At 40.3% G+C, this 16,062-nt stretch overlaps 3 protein-coding genes across 4 annotated transcripts in view; all 3 read left to right on the forward strand.

Moving 5' to 3' along the window:
- The window catches only part of frzb (frizzled related protein), a 30,506-nt gene extending 20,888 nt beyond the window's left edge, over positions 1 to 9,618 (forward strand). For both annotated transcript variants that reach the window (XM_051403374.1, XM_051403373.1), the window contains 3 exons: positions 720 to 924; positions 1,393 to 1,456; positions 5,771 to 9,618. In XM_051403374.1, the coding sequence (XP_051259334.1) occupies positions 720 to 924; positions 1,393 to 1,456; positions 5,771 to 5,827 (326 nt within the window). In that variant the 3' untranslated portion in view covers positions 5,828 to 9,618. The remainder of the gene's footprint in view (positions 1 to 719; positions 925 to 1,392; positions 1,457 to 5,770) is intronic.
- LOC127365353 (uncharacterized) overlaps positions 1 to 16,062 on the forward strand; it is a 131,692-nt gene that overhangs the window by 110,815 nt on the left and 4,815 nt on the right. The gene's annotated exons all lie outside the window — the stretch shown is intronic.
- LOC127365302 (general transcription factor II-I repeat domain-containing protein 2-like) lies at positions 1,463 to 5,190 on the forward strand. Its single transcript, XM_051403285.1, has 2 exons — positions 1,463 to 4,421; positions 4,685 to 5,190. The coding sequence occupies exon 1, from the start codon at positions 2,576 to 2,578 to the stop codon at positions 4,418 to 4,420; it is 1,845 nt and encodes a 614-aa protein (XP_051259245.1). The 5' UTR covers positions 1,463 to 2,575; the 3' UTR covers position 4,421; positions 4,685 to 5,190.

A 16,062-nucleotide genomic window follows, 5' to 3' on the forward strand; every position in this document is an offset into this window, starting at 1 on the left:
TCTTCGCTTCTACGCTTCAGGAGGAGACTTTTTCTTCTTAGGTTGCCCATCAAAGACCAATGATGACGTTCACTTCTTTAGCTCCCTAGTGGTAGTGGTGGCAGCCATGACTGTCTTTGTCCTGGCTCCTTTCTGCTGTCTTCTGGTGGAGAAGCGTTGCAAACACAGATGTAAGCAGCAAAAAAAAAACAGTCCATCCCTCCTTTGCCAACAACAGTGTGAAGCTTTGGGTTTATTATGTTTGATGTCATAGTGCTCATATTGAAGAGTGGCATGATGGTATTGAGGAATAATAGGGGAAGACAGTGGTGTGTGTGGTGTAATAAAAAAAAGACTAAAAAGTCTACTAGCCTAGCATCTTTCTCTGGCACAAAGCATTTCCTTTTCTTTGTTAATAGATAAAATAGGTAACCGGCTACTGCTCTGCTGTGATTTTTGGCGGGTGGGGCTTAGCAGTAGAGGGAGAGAGAAGGTTTTGCATTGTGTAGGTTCAAGTTACCTACTGCAGCTTTAAAACCAGCTGGACAGGGTGACTGAATACAGCCAAAACGATTTGTGTGTCCCCTGGCAATACAGAAGTCTGGAACCAGGCCAGGGCAAATTTTAATAATGACTCAAGGTTTTATTTTTTAATCCAAGGGTTTAAAGAGCCTGACTTGCCATCTGCCTTGTGTCCAGTCTCCAATGTGTCCATGTATGCTGATGACTGTCTCCTTCAGTGATCAGGGCGAGGGTAAGGGAGGTGAGGAATCGCGGTATGGAACCCACAGCAGTGGTGGATGTGAAGGAGGTGCTCAAGTCTTCTCTGGTCAACATTCCCAAGGACACACAGACACTCTACTACTCATCCTCTTGCCTGTGTCCTCCTCTGTCTCCTGGAGAGGAGTACATCATTATGGGCTATGAGAGCGAGGAGACATCCAGGTATGAGCAGTATTAATAAGTAAGCATTATTATTGATGTCAGGGTTTCCTCCAGGACATTAGTTAGATAAAAGTCCAACTGGTAAATAAGACCTTAAAACTTCAATTCAAGGTAGGCTTTTTTCGGTAAACCATGTGTACAGTTGGTGGTTGTCCAACCGACTTCAACCTGCTGTCTGTTGTGCAGTGCTGTGCAGTGCAGTGTAGTGCCATACATCTGCACCTAGCTGTGAATGAATCACATAGAACATGACGCATCTCATCTCCTCCTCCACGCAGATCAAAGTAGACTCATGCAATAAATAACGTGTTCATACTGTGTGATGTAGTGCCACTACTTCTTTCCCTTGTTTTGCTGAGTAAGCCTAATATAATGTTTCATGAAATTGTAATAATTTCTAATTATGTAGCTCAGATCACCTACACTATATAATGCTGCGTAAACCTCACTCTGTGTTTGTGGTTGCAGGTTGCTCCTGATTGACAGCTCCATTGCTCAGAAGTGGAAGGACAGAATGAGCAAGAAGGTCAAGGTGCGATTCACATTCACACCAAATGCACACAGACTGTGCTGATGGTTTCAGAGCAGCATTTCATGTTATTTTCTTTGTGAACACGCCTGCAGCGGTACAGGTGAAGGCTTTTAAAGGTCATACTAATTTGTTTTAAACTGAACTGTATTAAAGAGGCCATATTATGCTTATCTTCATACTCGTATTTAGGAGGTCTGCTGTAATAGGTTGTGGGGGTGTAAATGTTAAAAAACAAATTATTTTTGGCATATTAGCCATTGCTGCAGCAAAGCATACCAGGCATACCATAAGGCCCTCCCTCCCAAAAGATGAGAGCAGCCCATCTAGGTACTTTGGCCCCGATCAAACCCCCACCTGCTGCAAATTCTGTGGTTTTTGGCAATTTAATACCATAAAATAAGGTTACTGTATTGCTTTTTAGCTATTAGGAGCCCAAATCCTATGGCCAGAAAATAATTAGGTTATGTTGAATTGAATTGAATTGTTGCAGACATATAGTAGTTGATGCATGTCCTTTCAGTCCGTTTCCATCACAGTGGACGGACCTGACATATACAACTACCTTTTTGAATCTCATATTTCTGACATCTGTCAATTCAATTCAATTTTATTTGTATAGCGCCAAATCATAGCAGAAGTTATCTCAGGACACTTTTCAAAATAGAGTATTTCTAGACCATGGAGAGCTTTGTAGGTGAGGAGGAGGATTTTAAATTCTATTCTGAATTTTACAGGGACCCAGTGCAGAGAAGCTAGTACAGGAGAGATGTGATCTCTTTTCCTGATCAAAGATAACTCCAAGATTCCAGATAGTGGTGCAAGAGGCCAAGGTAATACCATCTAGAGCAGGGGTGCCCATTACGTCGATCGCGATCTACCGGTCGATCGCAAAGTGGTGTGGGTAGATTGCATGGCATTTAAAAAAAAAAATAGACATCAGCCTATCATCCATTCTAACGTCTGACCGTTTCTGACACACCGGTCAACGCGCATGCACGCTCAACAGCGTTAGTTACTATGGCAATTAACGTTAATTATGGCAACATTCCAGCAAGCTAGGGAGTTGCCCAGTTAGCGTAACTTATTTCTATAGTACTAAACTTAAGAAATGATATAAAAATGAGTGGGGGAGCTGGACCAAGTAAAAAGCCCAAAACCTACCACTTCCATACGGAATGGGAGGAGGACTTTTCTTTCACAATGTCCTATTCGAAGTGCGTTTGCCTCATCTGCAAATCTACCATTGCTATTCCGAAGAAGGGAAATGTGGAGCGGCATTTTCGGACTATACATAAAAGCTACAACACTGACTTTCCACCAAAAAGCGAACTGAGAAGGAGAAAGGTGAAAGAACTAAAATCCCAGTTGTCCGGACACCAGGCCTTTTTCTCACAGCTTACCACAAAAGCGAAGACCACCACCGAAGCATCGTTCCGGGTGAGTCACGTCCTCGTTAAAAATAAGAAATCCTTCCAAGACGGAGAGATGATAAAAGAGGCATTCGTTGAAGCGGCTGAATCGTTGTTTCAAGACTTTAAAAACAAACCAGAGATGGTATCTTCAATCAAAGCTCTCCAGCTGTCAAGAAGTACAGTTACATGTCGCTGTGAAGCAATGGCCGAGGATGTGACCCAGAAACTTTGGAGGGATATAGCGGACTGCGAGTGTTTCTCACTGCAATTGGATGAGTCTACAGACGTGAGTGACACAGCCCAGTTGTGCATTTTTATTCGTATGGTGTTTACCGATATGATTGCAAAAGAGGAGCTGTTAACAGTGCTGCCAATGAAAGAACACACACGGGGAGAGGACATTTTTCAGTCTTTTAAAAACTTTATTAAGAAAACTCAGCTCCCAGTGTGGAAATTGGTGTCCATCACCATGGACGGTGCGCCCGCGATGATTGGCCGCTCGAATGGATTTATTGCCAAGTGCAGGGAGGATGATGCCTTCCCCGACTTCCTCAATTACCACTGCATTATACACCAACAAGCGTTATGCGCAAAAATGCTGAACATGAAAGAGATAATGGATGTGGCAATGAAGATCGGCTGTTCTATTCGCGGCAGATCTCTTCAAAGACGGCTGTTCTGTGTGGATCTGGAGAAGGCAGACTGCGACCACACTGAATTGTTGCTACACACTGACGTGAGATGGCTTAGTCGAGGGAAATTCCTGCAAAGATTTCGAGAGCTCTGTCCGGAGATTAAAGAGTTTCTCCTTGCATCTAGACATGCAGAATACACCCAACTAAATGAGGACCAGTGGCTACTAGACTTAGCATTTTTAACCGATCTGACCAACATGTTGAATGACCTCAATGTTGAGTTGCAAGGAAAAGACAAAACAGTGGTCAATATGATCAGCTCAGTTAATGTGTTCAAACGAAAAATGCAACATCTGGGCTCAAAGCTGCAGCGCCATGATTTGGCAAACTTCCAGAACCTCGTATCAGAACTGGAGAGGCAAGGGAAGGCCTGTGCGCAACTTGACAGTGGACGCTACACAGTGCAGATTGAAAACCTTCTGTCAGACTTTAACAAACGGTTTCAAGACTTTGCTTTATTGGAGCCAGTCGCTACATTCATGTGCTACCCATTTCGGGAGAATGCTGATGTTGATTTACTCGCATCAGAAATTGCAACAGTGTTTCACCTGAACTCGTCTGGAGTGGAGGATGAGATCCTGACACTACAAGCTGACATTGAGCTCAAGTCCAGGGCTCATGGACAGTTCTGGAACTTACTCACAGAGGAAAAGTACCCCAACATGAGGAAATGTGCTACCTCCTTGACTGCATTGTTCAGCTCTACTTATTTATGTGAGTCAGCCTTTTCCCACATGAAGATTATTAAGTCCAAATACCGTTCCACTATGACTGATCATTTGGAAGTGTGCTTCAGCAGCTACTGTCCGGACTATGCATCCCTGGCTGACTCCATTCAGTGCAAGTCATCAGCGTGAGGTATGTACTCAGTATATATAATTAAATATATTTACTTATAATGACACTTACCTTAAATGGGGGCACAACATAAAGTGCTTGTCCACCTCAGCCACTTTTTACATACCATGTAGCCGGCAGGTGTCTGGGGTTTGGTTAGTAGTGCAGATGTTGAGTTAAAAGATGATAAGGGAAATTGTATTATGTTTGCATTTGTGTTACGTTAGATCTGGAAGGAACATTTTCCATTTGATTAATATGTGTGTTTCTCACCTCTTGTCTAGATTGCACCCAGGAACTGGCAAATCAGTCCCCGCCCAGGTGGACTCCTTTTATGGTCAAGTTCCTTGGGGAATGTGCCAAGTGTAATATACATGAGGGGGAGATTTAGGAGGCGTTTCGGAGATTTGTGATTTTTTTGAGATTTTGAACAGTTGGCATCTATTTTACTCTTTTGATATGTGTTGTGAGTTCTTTCTACTGTTATACTTATAAAACTTAACTATTTGGTATTAGATAAATGAATATGTTATTGTTGTTGTTATCTTAATTGTTTCATCCTGTGGTAGGAGGAAGTTGCCAGGGGCCCCAGTTTAAAAGGGGTATGGAGATCAGAGTTGAGGTTATTTTTGATACCTCTAGTTACCTTTTTCCTAAGTTGTTTCCATTCATTTTCATTTTTATTTTGCTTGTTGTTTTCTCTTCAGTTTGGGCCAAGCTGACCCTCACTGTAAATAAGCTGCACTGATCCACTGCTTGGAAAAAAAGGGAAATAAAAATTTGGACTGACTGAACAGTTTCAAGGTCCCTTTCTTTCTGCCTTCACTTATGTTTAGCATTTTTTAATGTAGGTAGATCAGTTTGACCTGGTCATTTTGAAAGTAGCTCACAAGCCGAAAAAATGGGGGCACCCCTAATCTAGAGTAACTACATCTTTAGACAGTGAGTCCCGGAGGTGTCTGGGGCCAAGTACAATAATTTTTTTCTTTTGCATCAGAATATTGCTGCTCAACCTTGATGAGCAGAAAAGCTATGTAACACACTAAAGCACAGGGGGAAAAAGTATGATATTGCCTCTTTAATGCAAGGTGTAAAGGGGGTCTAAGTGGGGCAGGGCTAAGTGAATGGTCAACTTGTACCACTTGGCTAATGTGGATTAGTGTCCACTCACATCCTCCTATTGACTCTGAATATAATATGGCATACTGAAAATACCTTCAGTGCTGCTCAAACTTACTGATACAGTGGTTGAAATCCTCAAGATTACCATACCAACTGAACCTCATCAGGAACATGATGTATTGTGTATGGACTGACAGATCACATATGCCTGCCAACTTCACTTCCTGTCTGTCTGTCTTTCTGTCCAGAAATGGAATGCGGTCCAGCAGGATGGCCCACGAACTCATCACGTGAAACGCCACTGAGATCTGACTCTGTGTGTGTGTGTGTGTGATTGTGTGTGATTGTGTGTGCGGGTGTGTGTGGGTGTGTGTGTAGATATTGCACTATCACAGGCTGTTGTAGCTGAATGTAGTTCATCTCTTCATCTATCAGACTGTTTGGAGTTTGATGTTTGTCATTTATTTTGTTTGCACATACATTATTTAGTGTGCGTTTAGTGTGTGTGTGTGTGTGTGTGTGTGTGTACACTTAAAGCACTCAATAAAGACACATAGGGGATAGAGCTTCAAAGCTGTAGTACTAAACCTACACACAGCCATACAGTATGTACATGACACTTTTTCGGAACAAATTTATTTTCAGTGGTGGCCATGTTGGCTCCACAGCTCTTCTCCATGGTCACGGTCTTTAATTAACCTGGATGTTTGCCGTGTTACCACGCCGATGTGACGGACGACATCAAATGAAACCAATTTAAATGATACCATTTGGACTTGAACATTTTAGACTTAAAGGACAATTCCAGTGCAAAATGAACCTGGGGTTAATAACACATGTGTACCGAGTTGGTCCGTTCTCTGGGATATGTTTACATGCTAATCGACCGTGACCGGTTTTAGCACAAACCGCTAATTAGCTTATAACATTAGCCAACGGGGCACCGAGTAACGTGAAAAGAAATCGCTTTTTATACCACTAACAAGACTCAAAATAGCACCACACTTACATGGTAGCATAATGAGGGCCCCTACCTATAAACCGAAGCATTGAGAACTTTGTAAGTGTACAGACAGTTTATTAAAAAGATAGTTTAGAACAACAGTAGCATTCGCGTATACAGGTGGGCGCTATCTTGGGAAAACAGTCAGGGGTTAGGTCATTCAATGATCAAGACTTACAGCTGGCGATGTGAACTAAAACAAACGTAATTTGCTCAATATATCAGAAATAATCACATCGATGTAAAACACAACTTGTCTAGTGTACTTACTCAGTGGACAACTGTCCATCTGGTCCCTCCGGTATGAGTCGCTGCCTCCAATTTATTTTCGGGACATGGAAAAAAGTTTCAAGTACAGCTCTGTTTATTAGAGAGGGGAAATCTTCAGACTGTACAAAACACTGCGTCTCTTGGGTGTCGCGACAGTTGTCCACTGAGTAAGTACACTAGACAAGTTGTGTTTTACATCGATGTGATTATTTCTGATATATTGAGCAAATTACGTTTGTTTTAGTTCACATCGCCAGCTGTAAATCTTGATCATTGATCTGCATGAATGACCTAACCCCTGACTGTTTTCCCAAGATAGCGCCCGCCTGTATACGCGAACGCTACTGTTGTTCTAAACTATCTTTTTAATAAACTGTCTGTACACTTACAAAGTTCTCAATGCTTCTGTTTATAGGTAGGGGCCCTCATTATGCTACCGTGTAAGTGTGGTGCTATTTTGAGTCTTGTTAGTGGTATAGAAAGCGATTTCTTTTCACGTTACTCTGTGCCCTGTTGACCAGCGTTATAAGCTAATTAGCGGTTTGTGCTAAAACCGGTCACGGACGATTAACATGAAAACATATCCCAGAGAACGGACCAACTCGGTACACATGTGTTATTAACCCCAGGTTCATTTTGCGCCGGAATTGTCCTTTAAAAAGAGGAAAGAATAATATTCACGTTTTGTTCAAACCGCAACAAAACCAATTGCAACAAAGCGACCAGAGCAACAAGACCAAATGCAACAGCAGCAGCAGACAGAGGGAGAGATTACTTACTACTTGTTGCATCCAGCGTCTCCTCTGGTGTTAAAGTGTCACAACAACAGAAAATGACAAATTGTTACAAATTGTTGAGCAGGAATGCAACAGTCAGTGGGCACTTTATAAGGTACACCTGTACAAACAAGGTAGATGCTAGGTGTTTGTAGCCAACAATGCTATTTGCACCAGGGGAGAATAGCCAAAATTACAGTCAACAGGTCACCTAGGTTGCAATTCGAACCCTGGTGGTTTAAGTATGAAATTTCATTTTTAAAATGCAGTTATTCGTTCATCATTTGAGGACAGACAAATAATTTACTGATTGACACACTGAATTAGTTTTTTAAAGCTACTTTAAATAGTATTCATTTGGAATGACACACTCTAGACTCCATATTTGTTAAAACTATAACTCAGTGACACACACTGCTTGTTTGTTTGATTGATGTGATGTAAAAGGTACGTTCACGGTCCTCTTCAAACCTACAAATATTTGCTCCATTTCCCATGAATTTCTATTGAAAGAGAATTAAAACACTGATGCACTGTTTGGAAATAGAGAAGTTATTATTTCAGTGTCATCACTATGATTAGCAGACTTACACACTAAAAAGAGTCGTGCCAGCAGCACGTCCTTTTTTGGGACGGAGTGGAGGTACATTTTGTTGAATGGAGGACTAATGTGACCATACCTTAACACTATGGAATATTAGTTTCTGCATTTTACTTTTGAAGTGTGAAAACCTGCTGAAAGCAGGAAAATCAAATTGAATAGAGTCAGCTGATAGCAACGCTAACTAGCTAGTGGTCCATGTTACTTTAGTCCCGGTGACAAAGAGCAGGTCCCAAATGGAGTTTAATGTTGAAAGTTGAAAATACTTTTCTTAGAAATTAAGGTTAAGTCGACTATTGGGGGCAGCCCTACAACCTAGCACTTTCTCCAACAATTAACAAGGCTTGTGTTTGTGCCACACACACAAAAGAAGAATTCCAAGAGGTTTCACAATAGTTAACAAAAAACAGAACTACAGAACTGTCTAACCACATCTCGATGTGTATCGCACGCCAAAAGCATACTAACAAAAGATTTAGTTGAGGTAGTGTAGTCGAGATAATCCAGGGAAATGAACAAAATTGAATTACTCAAATACACTAGACAAAAATTACTAGAATAGAATAAACTGGGCATGTTTGTAAAGGCTTGTGGGTACCTATAGAACCAATTTTCATTCAGATATCCTGAGGTCAGAGGTCAAGGGATCCATCGATGTCAATTTTTCCATCGCCAAAATTGCCTTACTTTGAAGCGTTCTTCTTAGGGCTAGTAGGCTAGCAATGGATGCCTTGGATCATCAAGTTTCATATGATACCAGTCTTTCGACCCACATCAAGATGCCAACTGTGTAAGGGCTTACATAAAAAGTAAAAGGTGCTTTGACCTCCATTTTGTGTGTTGTTAAACCTTCCCTGTTCAGTCCCGCTACTCTAAGGAAGAGGAGAGGTTTTAGAGGCCAGTTGGTGAGAACTGTCTTGCAAAAAACAGGATAGACATATTAAATGCAACGAAAGTGATTTAAAATGCTTTTTTCACCGCAGACATTTTGACTTGTCATAGTAGGAAAAGCATATGTGTTACTAATACCATTAACAATGGCTCTGCTCTGTTCATGTGTCCCAGTAAGCAGTGACAGTTAGCCAGCATGCACAACACAAGGACCCTGAAACCGAAGCAGCTTAATGGAATTCAACCATCATCAATTGTATAATTTTCCACCTTTTCACCATCCTACTGTGACATGTCGAAATGTCCTCTGTGAAAAAGGCCTTATAGCAAGTCCTTTTTCATTTCATTGCAACTTAAATGAGCAGGCTCGTGTGCTATCTGAACACAGCCTCTGATACTCAGTACTCTCATTATCACACAGTAACTCTGTTCATGTAAATACACTAACATTCAATACTACACCGCTTTTATCAGTAAACTATACTAACACTCCGATACTTTGAACTTTCGACTCTTCACAGCAGTTTGAACCATTAAAAATGAATTTAAACGACACAGTGTTGTAGTGTTTGTCTCTGGAAGGTCCCTGTCTAGGCTGCTTTTAACTTACCACTAGATTGCAGCCATGAAAACTGCAGCATATGTAAGATAGTAAAACAAAAAACAAAATTTTAAGACATTTTGCCAGAAAAACTGGTTGTACTAAAGGTAACTCTGAAGATGTGTTTAGTAAATGTACAAACTGATCTTAAAAACTGAATGTTCAAACTGTGATTGAAATCACTCTGTATCATTGTCCGGTTATAAACATAATTACCCTGGGGTGCCCGGTTAGCTCAGTGGGTAGAGCTGGCGACCCATGTACCGCGGCCTAAGACCTGCGGCCCTTTGCTGCGTGTCATCCCCTCTCTCTCTCTCTCTGTGCCACCCTCCTGTCTGTCCTATCAAATAAAGGCAATAAAAGCCAAAAAAAAACCATAATTACCCCGCCCTCAAAGTCTCCGGTCCGGATTATACTCTGTTTCTGCTGCACACTGGACGTTTCAACTTGGTAATTACTTGGTGCAACCCATTTCAAATTAGTGATGTATAAATCTGCACTTAGTAAACACTAGTACTTAGTTGAGTACTGGGCAAAGTTTGAACTTTGAAAGTCTGTAGACTTGTTCTACACATATAATTAATTGACAGAGCGTGAAGTGATGCCAAAACAGAAGTGTCTTAAGCTTGCATTCTTTCTAATGGCCAGCAGGGGGCAGCTGTCATGGGTTTCAAAAAATAAGTCTCAATGGTAGTCTATTGAGTCTTATGGAGAAATGAGCTTACTTCTCTCTTATTAGCTCAGTAAACAGTTTCATGATGAGTTTATAGTCTCAGTCTCAAGTTTCAGTCTTCCTCCATACAACAGGATGTTCATTTAGTAAATGATGGTCCCATTTAGAGTAAATTAGACCATAAAGCAGGGTATGCTTTAGGGCGTGGCTACCTTGTGATCAGGGTTGGGAATGTTACTTTAAAAATGTAATCCAGTTACAAATTACCTGCTAAAAAACCTAATCCAAGTATCACAATATTAAAACAATGTAACTTGATTACTTTCTAAATAAAAACAATAGATAAGAATAGTCAATAAGAAGTATTGATACAAGTGTATTCTGTAAGACAACAGAACAATGTAACGGTTGAAAAGAAAATGGAAACGAAAAAATTTAATTTAGCATCAAAAATGTGTCCTCTGCTCAGTGTATTTTTAAAGAAAAACAGATTGATTTTAGAAGAGTAATCCTGCTTAATTATCCCCCATTTTTACTAGTATTACTATGTTTTGTTTTTTTGTTTTTTTCTGTAAGTGATTTCAGTTATCTTTTTTTGTATCCTGATATCCCCTCAGTTACATGTAAACCACGTCATTCTCAGTGAGGCCATCCAGCTCAATGCACCAAACTCAGATCGAACTGTCAGACTAGACAGTGCTGATCAGATACGAAGCAAGATTCTGTTACTGCGCTGACTATTTCTATCCTCAAAAGCTGACATGGTGACAGCCATAATGCTGGTTTAAATGATTGATATAAAACATGTTTAAATAATAGAGCTGAAATAGAGCTATATGATGCAGATGAAGTATCAAACTGTTGTAGGAGAAGAACTGAACCTTTAGACCTTCAGTGTTCTCACTGATGGGACCAACGTTTGTTTAAAAAAACAGAGCAGCAGCATGAGACATTGCCTGTGTGTGTGTGTGTGTGTGTGTGTGTGTGTGTGTGTGTGTGTGTGTGTGTGTGTGTGTGTGTGTGTGTGTGTGTGTGTGTGTGTGTGTGTGTGTGTGTGTGTGTGTGTGTGTGTGTGTGTGTGTGTGTGTGTGTGGGCGTGTTTCCAGTAGTTCCTGCCTACCAATTTCCAGCAGTGTTTTCTCAGCTGCAGTTTCCATGAGAGAGAAGAGAAAATGTTTTCATGGATTTCCTGCTATTACACCTCCTTATCCCCCTCTGCTTTCTTCCTCTTCACTCCTGTCCTCTCTCCCCTCTTCTCCCCTCTTCTCCTCTCTTCTCCTCTCTTCTCCTCCACGTTAACTTCAGCTGACTGAAAACACACCTGGTGTTGGTATAAGGTGTAGTCTGTTCCTTTAGGCTGAGTGGCTCCATTCATGTTCCTGAGAGCTGACACAGCAGTCACACACAGTATCACATTTTCATACTGACTGACCTTGTTGAAAGCAGTTAAAGCTGCATTAAGTGACCAAAACAAACAGCTACAAGCCTCCATAGACTACATCCGCTCATCAAGTTTTAAAGGCTAACACATTAAGAAAATTGTTCTAACAAAATCAGATGCAGAGAAGCATGGTCACTCCATTACAGTCCACTTTGTGTTAACTACTGTCAATCCAATATTTGCTTTAGCTCAGGTTTGGTCCCATTTTTTCTGGTGTTTTAGCCCTGGTTTGGTCAGACATTTTCTGGGGTTGTAGCCCCGGTTTGGTCCAGTATTTGTTGATGTTTTAACCCTGGCTTAGACCAGTATTTTCTGGTGTTTTAACCCTTATTGGTTAAATACACTTTGTTGTTGTACCCCTGGTTTGATCCAGTACTTGTTGGTTTTAACGCTGGCTTGTAACAATAGTCCCTGGTGCTTTAACCCTGATTTGGTCTGGTACTAGCCAGTGTTTTATCTCTGCTTTTGTCCAATATTCTATAGTGTTTAAGCCTTAGTTCAGTCCTATATTTACAGGGGTTTTATCCCTGGTTGAGGCCAATATTTGCTGGTGTTGTAGCCCTGGTTCAGCCCAATATTCTCTGTTGTTTTAGCCCTGGATTGGTCTAATATTCTCTAGTGTTTTAGCCCTGGTTCGGCCCAATATTGTCTAGAGAAATATAGGCATCAAAATTGAAAAACGTTTTTATTCATTCTGCTGCTGTATTTCATTGGTGAAATTAATCAAATTGATTAAAACACACACAGATCCAGTCTGATTGTGCATTAATCACTGTGATGAGCACTGCTCTCCGACTCAAAAACACAGAAAGCTTTATCAGTCCAACACACAAAGTGATTTTCATCTGACGTCATCATCCACACACGCACAGAGTACTACCAGGTTGGTTCCCACAATACCTCAGCGAGTGTTTTGTCCAACTTGCTGCTCCATTTCACATCATTAAACAATAGAAAGCACACACAGTAAGTGGTTCCAGTGGTTTATGAAGCAGTGCTGCGTCAATGCTGACCTCCAACTGCCCACAAAACAGGGATTGTGAGAAGGAGGGAGAGATACACAGAAATGTCCTGGTCTAACAATCCCCAGAAGTGGAAAGTATCTGAGGTCATTAAGTTAATTACAGTACTGGAGAACATTTTTAAATAGTGGTCTTTTATCTGAGTATTTCTCCCATATTACTTTCTACTTCTTAATCCAATAAACTTGTCTGGTGGCTCTCAAATTTGAGCTAGATGGAATTGAAACAGTATAATTCAGGATACAAGGTTTACTCCTGACCAAACAATGGTATAACAGAGGTAAATTACAAATATATTTTGTTTTGAATAATTTCATTTAGTTCCTTGCAAAGTTTCACAATCAGTGACTATAGTTTGTTCAAAGGATATGGTAAATGGTACTTGTATAGCGCCGTTCTAGTCTTCCAACCACTCAAAACTCTTTTACACTACGTGCCACATTCACCCTTTCACACACATTCACACAGTGATGGCAAAGCCCATCGAACAGAAAATAACGCATTCATACACACTCACATAGCAGTTTCAGTTCACCTCTTTGGCCTGGACTGAAATATTTTACCATTGTTATATGTATTACCACCACATTTGGTGCAGAAGATTAATCCCACTGACTTTGGTGATCCCCTGACTTTTCCTCCCACCCAGATTTTGAAATTTGTTTTATTGTGAAAAATCTATTGAAAAATCTGAGCGATTGCCATGAAATTTGGTTTAGACATTCATGCCCCCCTCAGGATGAACTGTAATACCTTTATTTTTTCATCCAACACCATCATCAGACCAGAATTTTAATTTGTCCAATACTATGACAGTATATATAGAGTATATGTAATATACAGAGCTTCGAGGTCTGTGAAGTGAAGCTGATTCGGTGAAGTGTTTTAAACCTGTATTCTATGTTATAGTCAGCAGGGGGCAGCTCCATTGGCTGCAATAAAAGACAGACATCATGCAGTCTTATGGAGAAATGACCCTACTTCTAACTTGATGTATGAGCTCAGTAAACAGTTTCCTGATAAGTTTATGGTCTCAATCTCTAGTTTCAGTCTTCTTCCATACAGCATGATGTTCATTTAGTAAATGATGATTTAGAGTGAAATAGACCATAAAGCAGGGTATGCTTTAGGGCGGGGCTACCTTGTGATTGACAGGTCATTCTCAGGGACTCTGTGTAGCTCACCAAACTCAGATCAAACTGTCAAACTAGGCAGTTCTGATCAAATATGGATCCAGATTCTGTTACTGCATTGACTATTTCTCTCTTTAAATCGTTTCACAAACATATTATATATGAGCTGCCATTGTTTCCTGCTACAGACAAGTGGAAACTGTACAGCCAATGAGAGCAGCTCAACTTGCAGTACGTCTCCTCCACTGGCTCTGGCAAACTGTCACGGTGACGCGGTAACACCAAACTCAAGGCTTCAAAACACTACACCACAAACCAATTTTCATTGAGTTGACGTGGCCTGCAAGAGAGATGGTCGAAGTTGACCACTGGGGCTCACATGCTAAAACTTTTACTATATCCTGACAGTAGTACATGAGACAGATAATCTGGCTCCTCCTGGTGCTTCTAATGGTATTTGGAAGAATCCACAAAACATTAAAAAAAGAAAACAAACAATTAGAGCTGAGAAAGACAGAAAGACACTATGGGTTGGAGGCTTGAAGATAGTTGATTGTTGAGATTCCCTGCGTCAGCATCTGACGAGCTGGGAATGAGACTAAACAATCAACCATCTTTCTTGGCTCTGATTGGTTGTTCTCATTCAGGATTCTTGCAAATACCATTAGGAGCTCTAGAAGGAGCCAGAGGAACCAGATTGTTTCACAGATTATCTGTGTCATTTACTACTGTCCATATGTAGTGTAAGTTTCAGCAAAAATCATATAAAGTTATTTTTACAAAAGTTACCTACTGCAGCTCTGATTTAGATAAAATTAAAAAACATAATATGTTAAAAAATGGAAATTAAGATGTAATGTAACACATTTCTACGGAGCCCCTAACAGGACATGGGAAAAAAAAAAAAAAAAAACGTGCGCACTAGATACTATCTTGTGAGCACTAGATAGGGATTTAGTGCAGATGTGTTGTGGGAATCAACACATGGCTCATTTGAATATTAAAATGAGCCATGTGTTGATAGGTCACCACATGAAAATGTAACCAATGAAATTACTTATTTTGACACACATTTTAAGCCAATAAGTATGAAACTAACAAGGTAATGTGTCAAAAGGCAACCGTTTTTGTTATTTTCTCAAAAGGAGGACAAAGGAGTGTCCGGCTAGGACAGGGCATTTAAATGCGGACTGTAACAAAAAAGGTTACAGATTCATTTAAATTTATTTTTTAGTTACAGACAAATTAGTTTAATACTCATTTGAATACAAATAAATAAATAAATAATGAAACATTTCTAGTGTGCACTAGAAATTTTTCACATCCCCCATGTCCCTTTAGGGGCTCCGTACATTTCAGACTCAGTGATGATCAATGAAAAAACACAATGTTTGGAAAAAAATATTTATTTATTTATTTGTCTTCATTTGGGAGCTTTTCTAAGCAAATATTGATATATGTGATTGTCTGTGAATAAATCAGCAGATATTTCTGCCACCCCTTAAAATCTCCATGAAACCCTCTGGACACTCCATGAATATTTCTCTAGATCCACCCCTGCTGAGGTCAACATAACAACAAGAGCCATAAGAAGGACAGGAAGTATTTTCACTCATATGCAACAAAGATTTCATGTCCCTGTAAACAAATACAAACATGATCCTTCCTCACACAAACTCACAATCCTCAGTCTGGACCAGTGCTGAACATGAAAAGAAATACAACAAATAAGCAAACAGATTAGTTTTAGACTGTTCAAACTGTATGCACACATCTTTTGTTTTAGAAATTCTGTTAGCCTGTTTCTGTTTTGAACTTTTTCGAGTCAGCAGGACAACAACCTCTGTACGGATTTCCATATTTAAATGTTGTCAGTACTGTGCTGAAACTCACTCCTGTATCAGTGTGCATTCTGACTGTTATGGTGTTTCGTGCTGAACCCTTTCCCAGACTGAACAGTAGAGGAGCAGTGTCACCTGCTGGTTCAACTGGGAAACACAACCACTACAGACCATTAGAATGCTACAGACGAGAGAAGGCTCTGTACCAACATTGTTTCAGTTTTTGATTTGTTTGTTTGCTTGTTTGGGTTTTTTGTACTTTATTACATTACATTACATTATAATTTA

The sequence above is a fragment of the Dicentrarchus labrax genome, unplaced genomic scaffold (assembly GCF_905237075.1).
Source record: "Dicentrarchus labrax unplaced genomic scaffold, dlabrax2021, whole genome shotgun sequence".
NCBI lineage: Eukaryota > Metazoa > Chordata > Actinopteri > Moronidae > Dicentrarchus > Dicentrarchus labrax.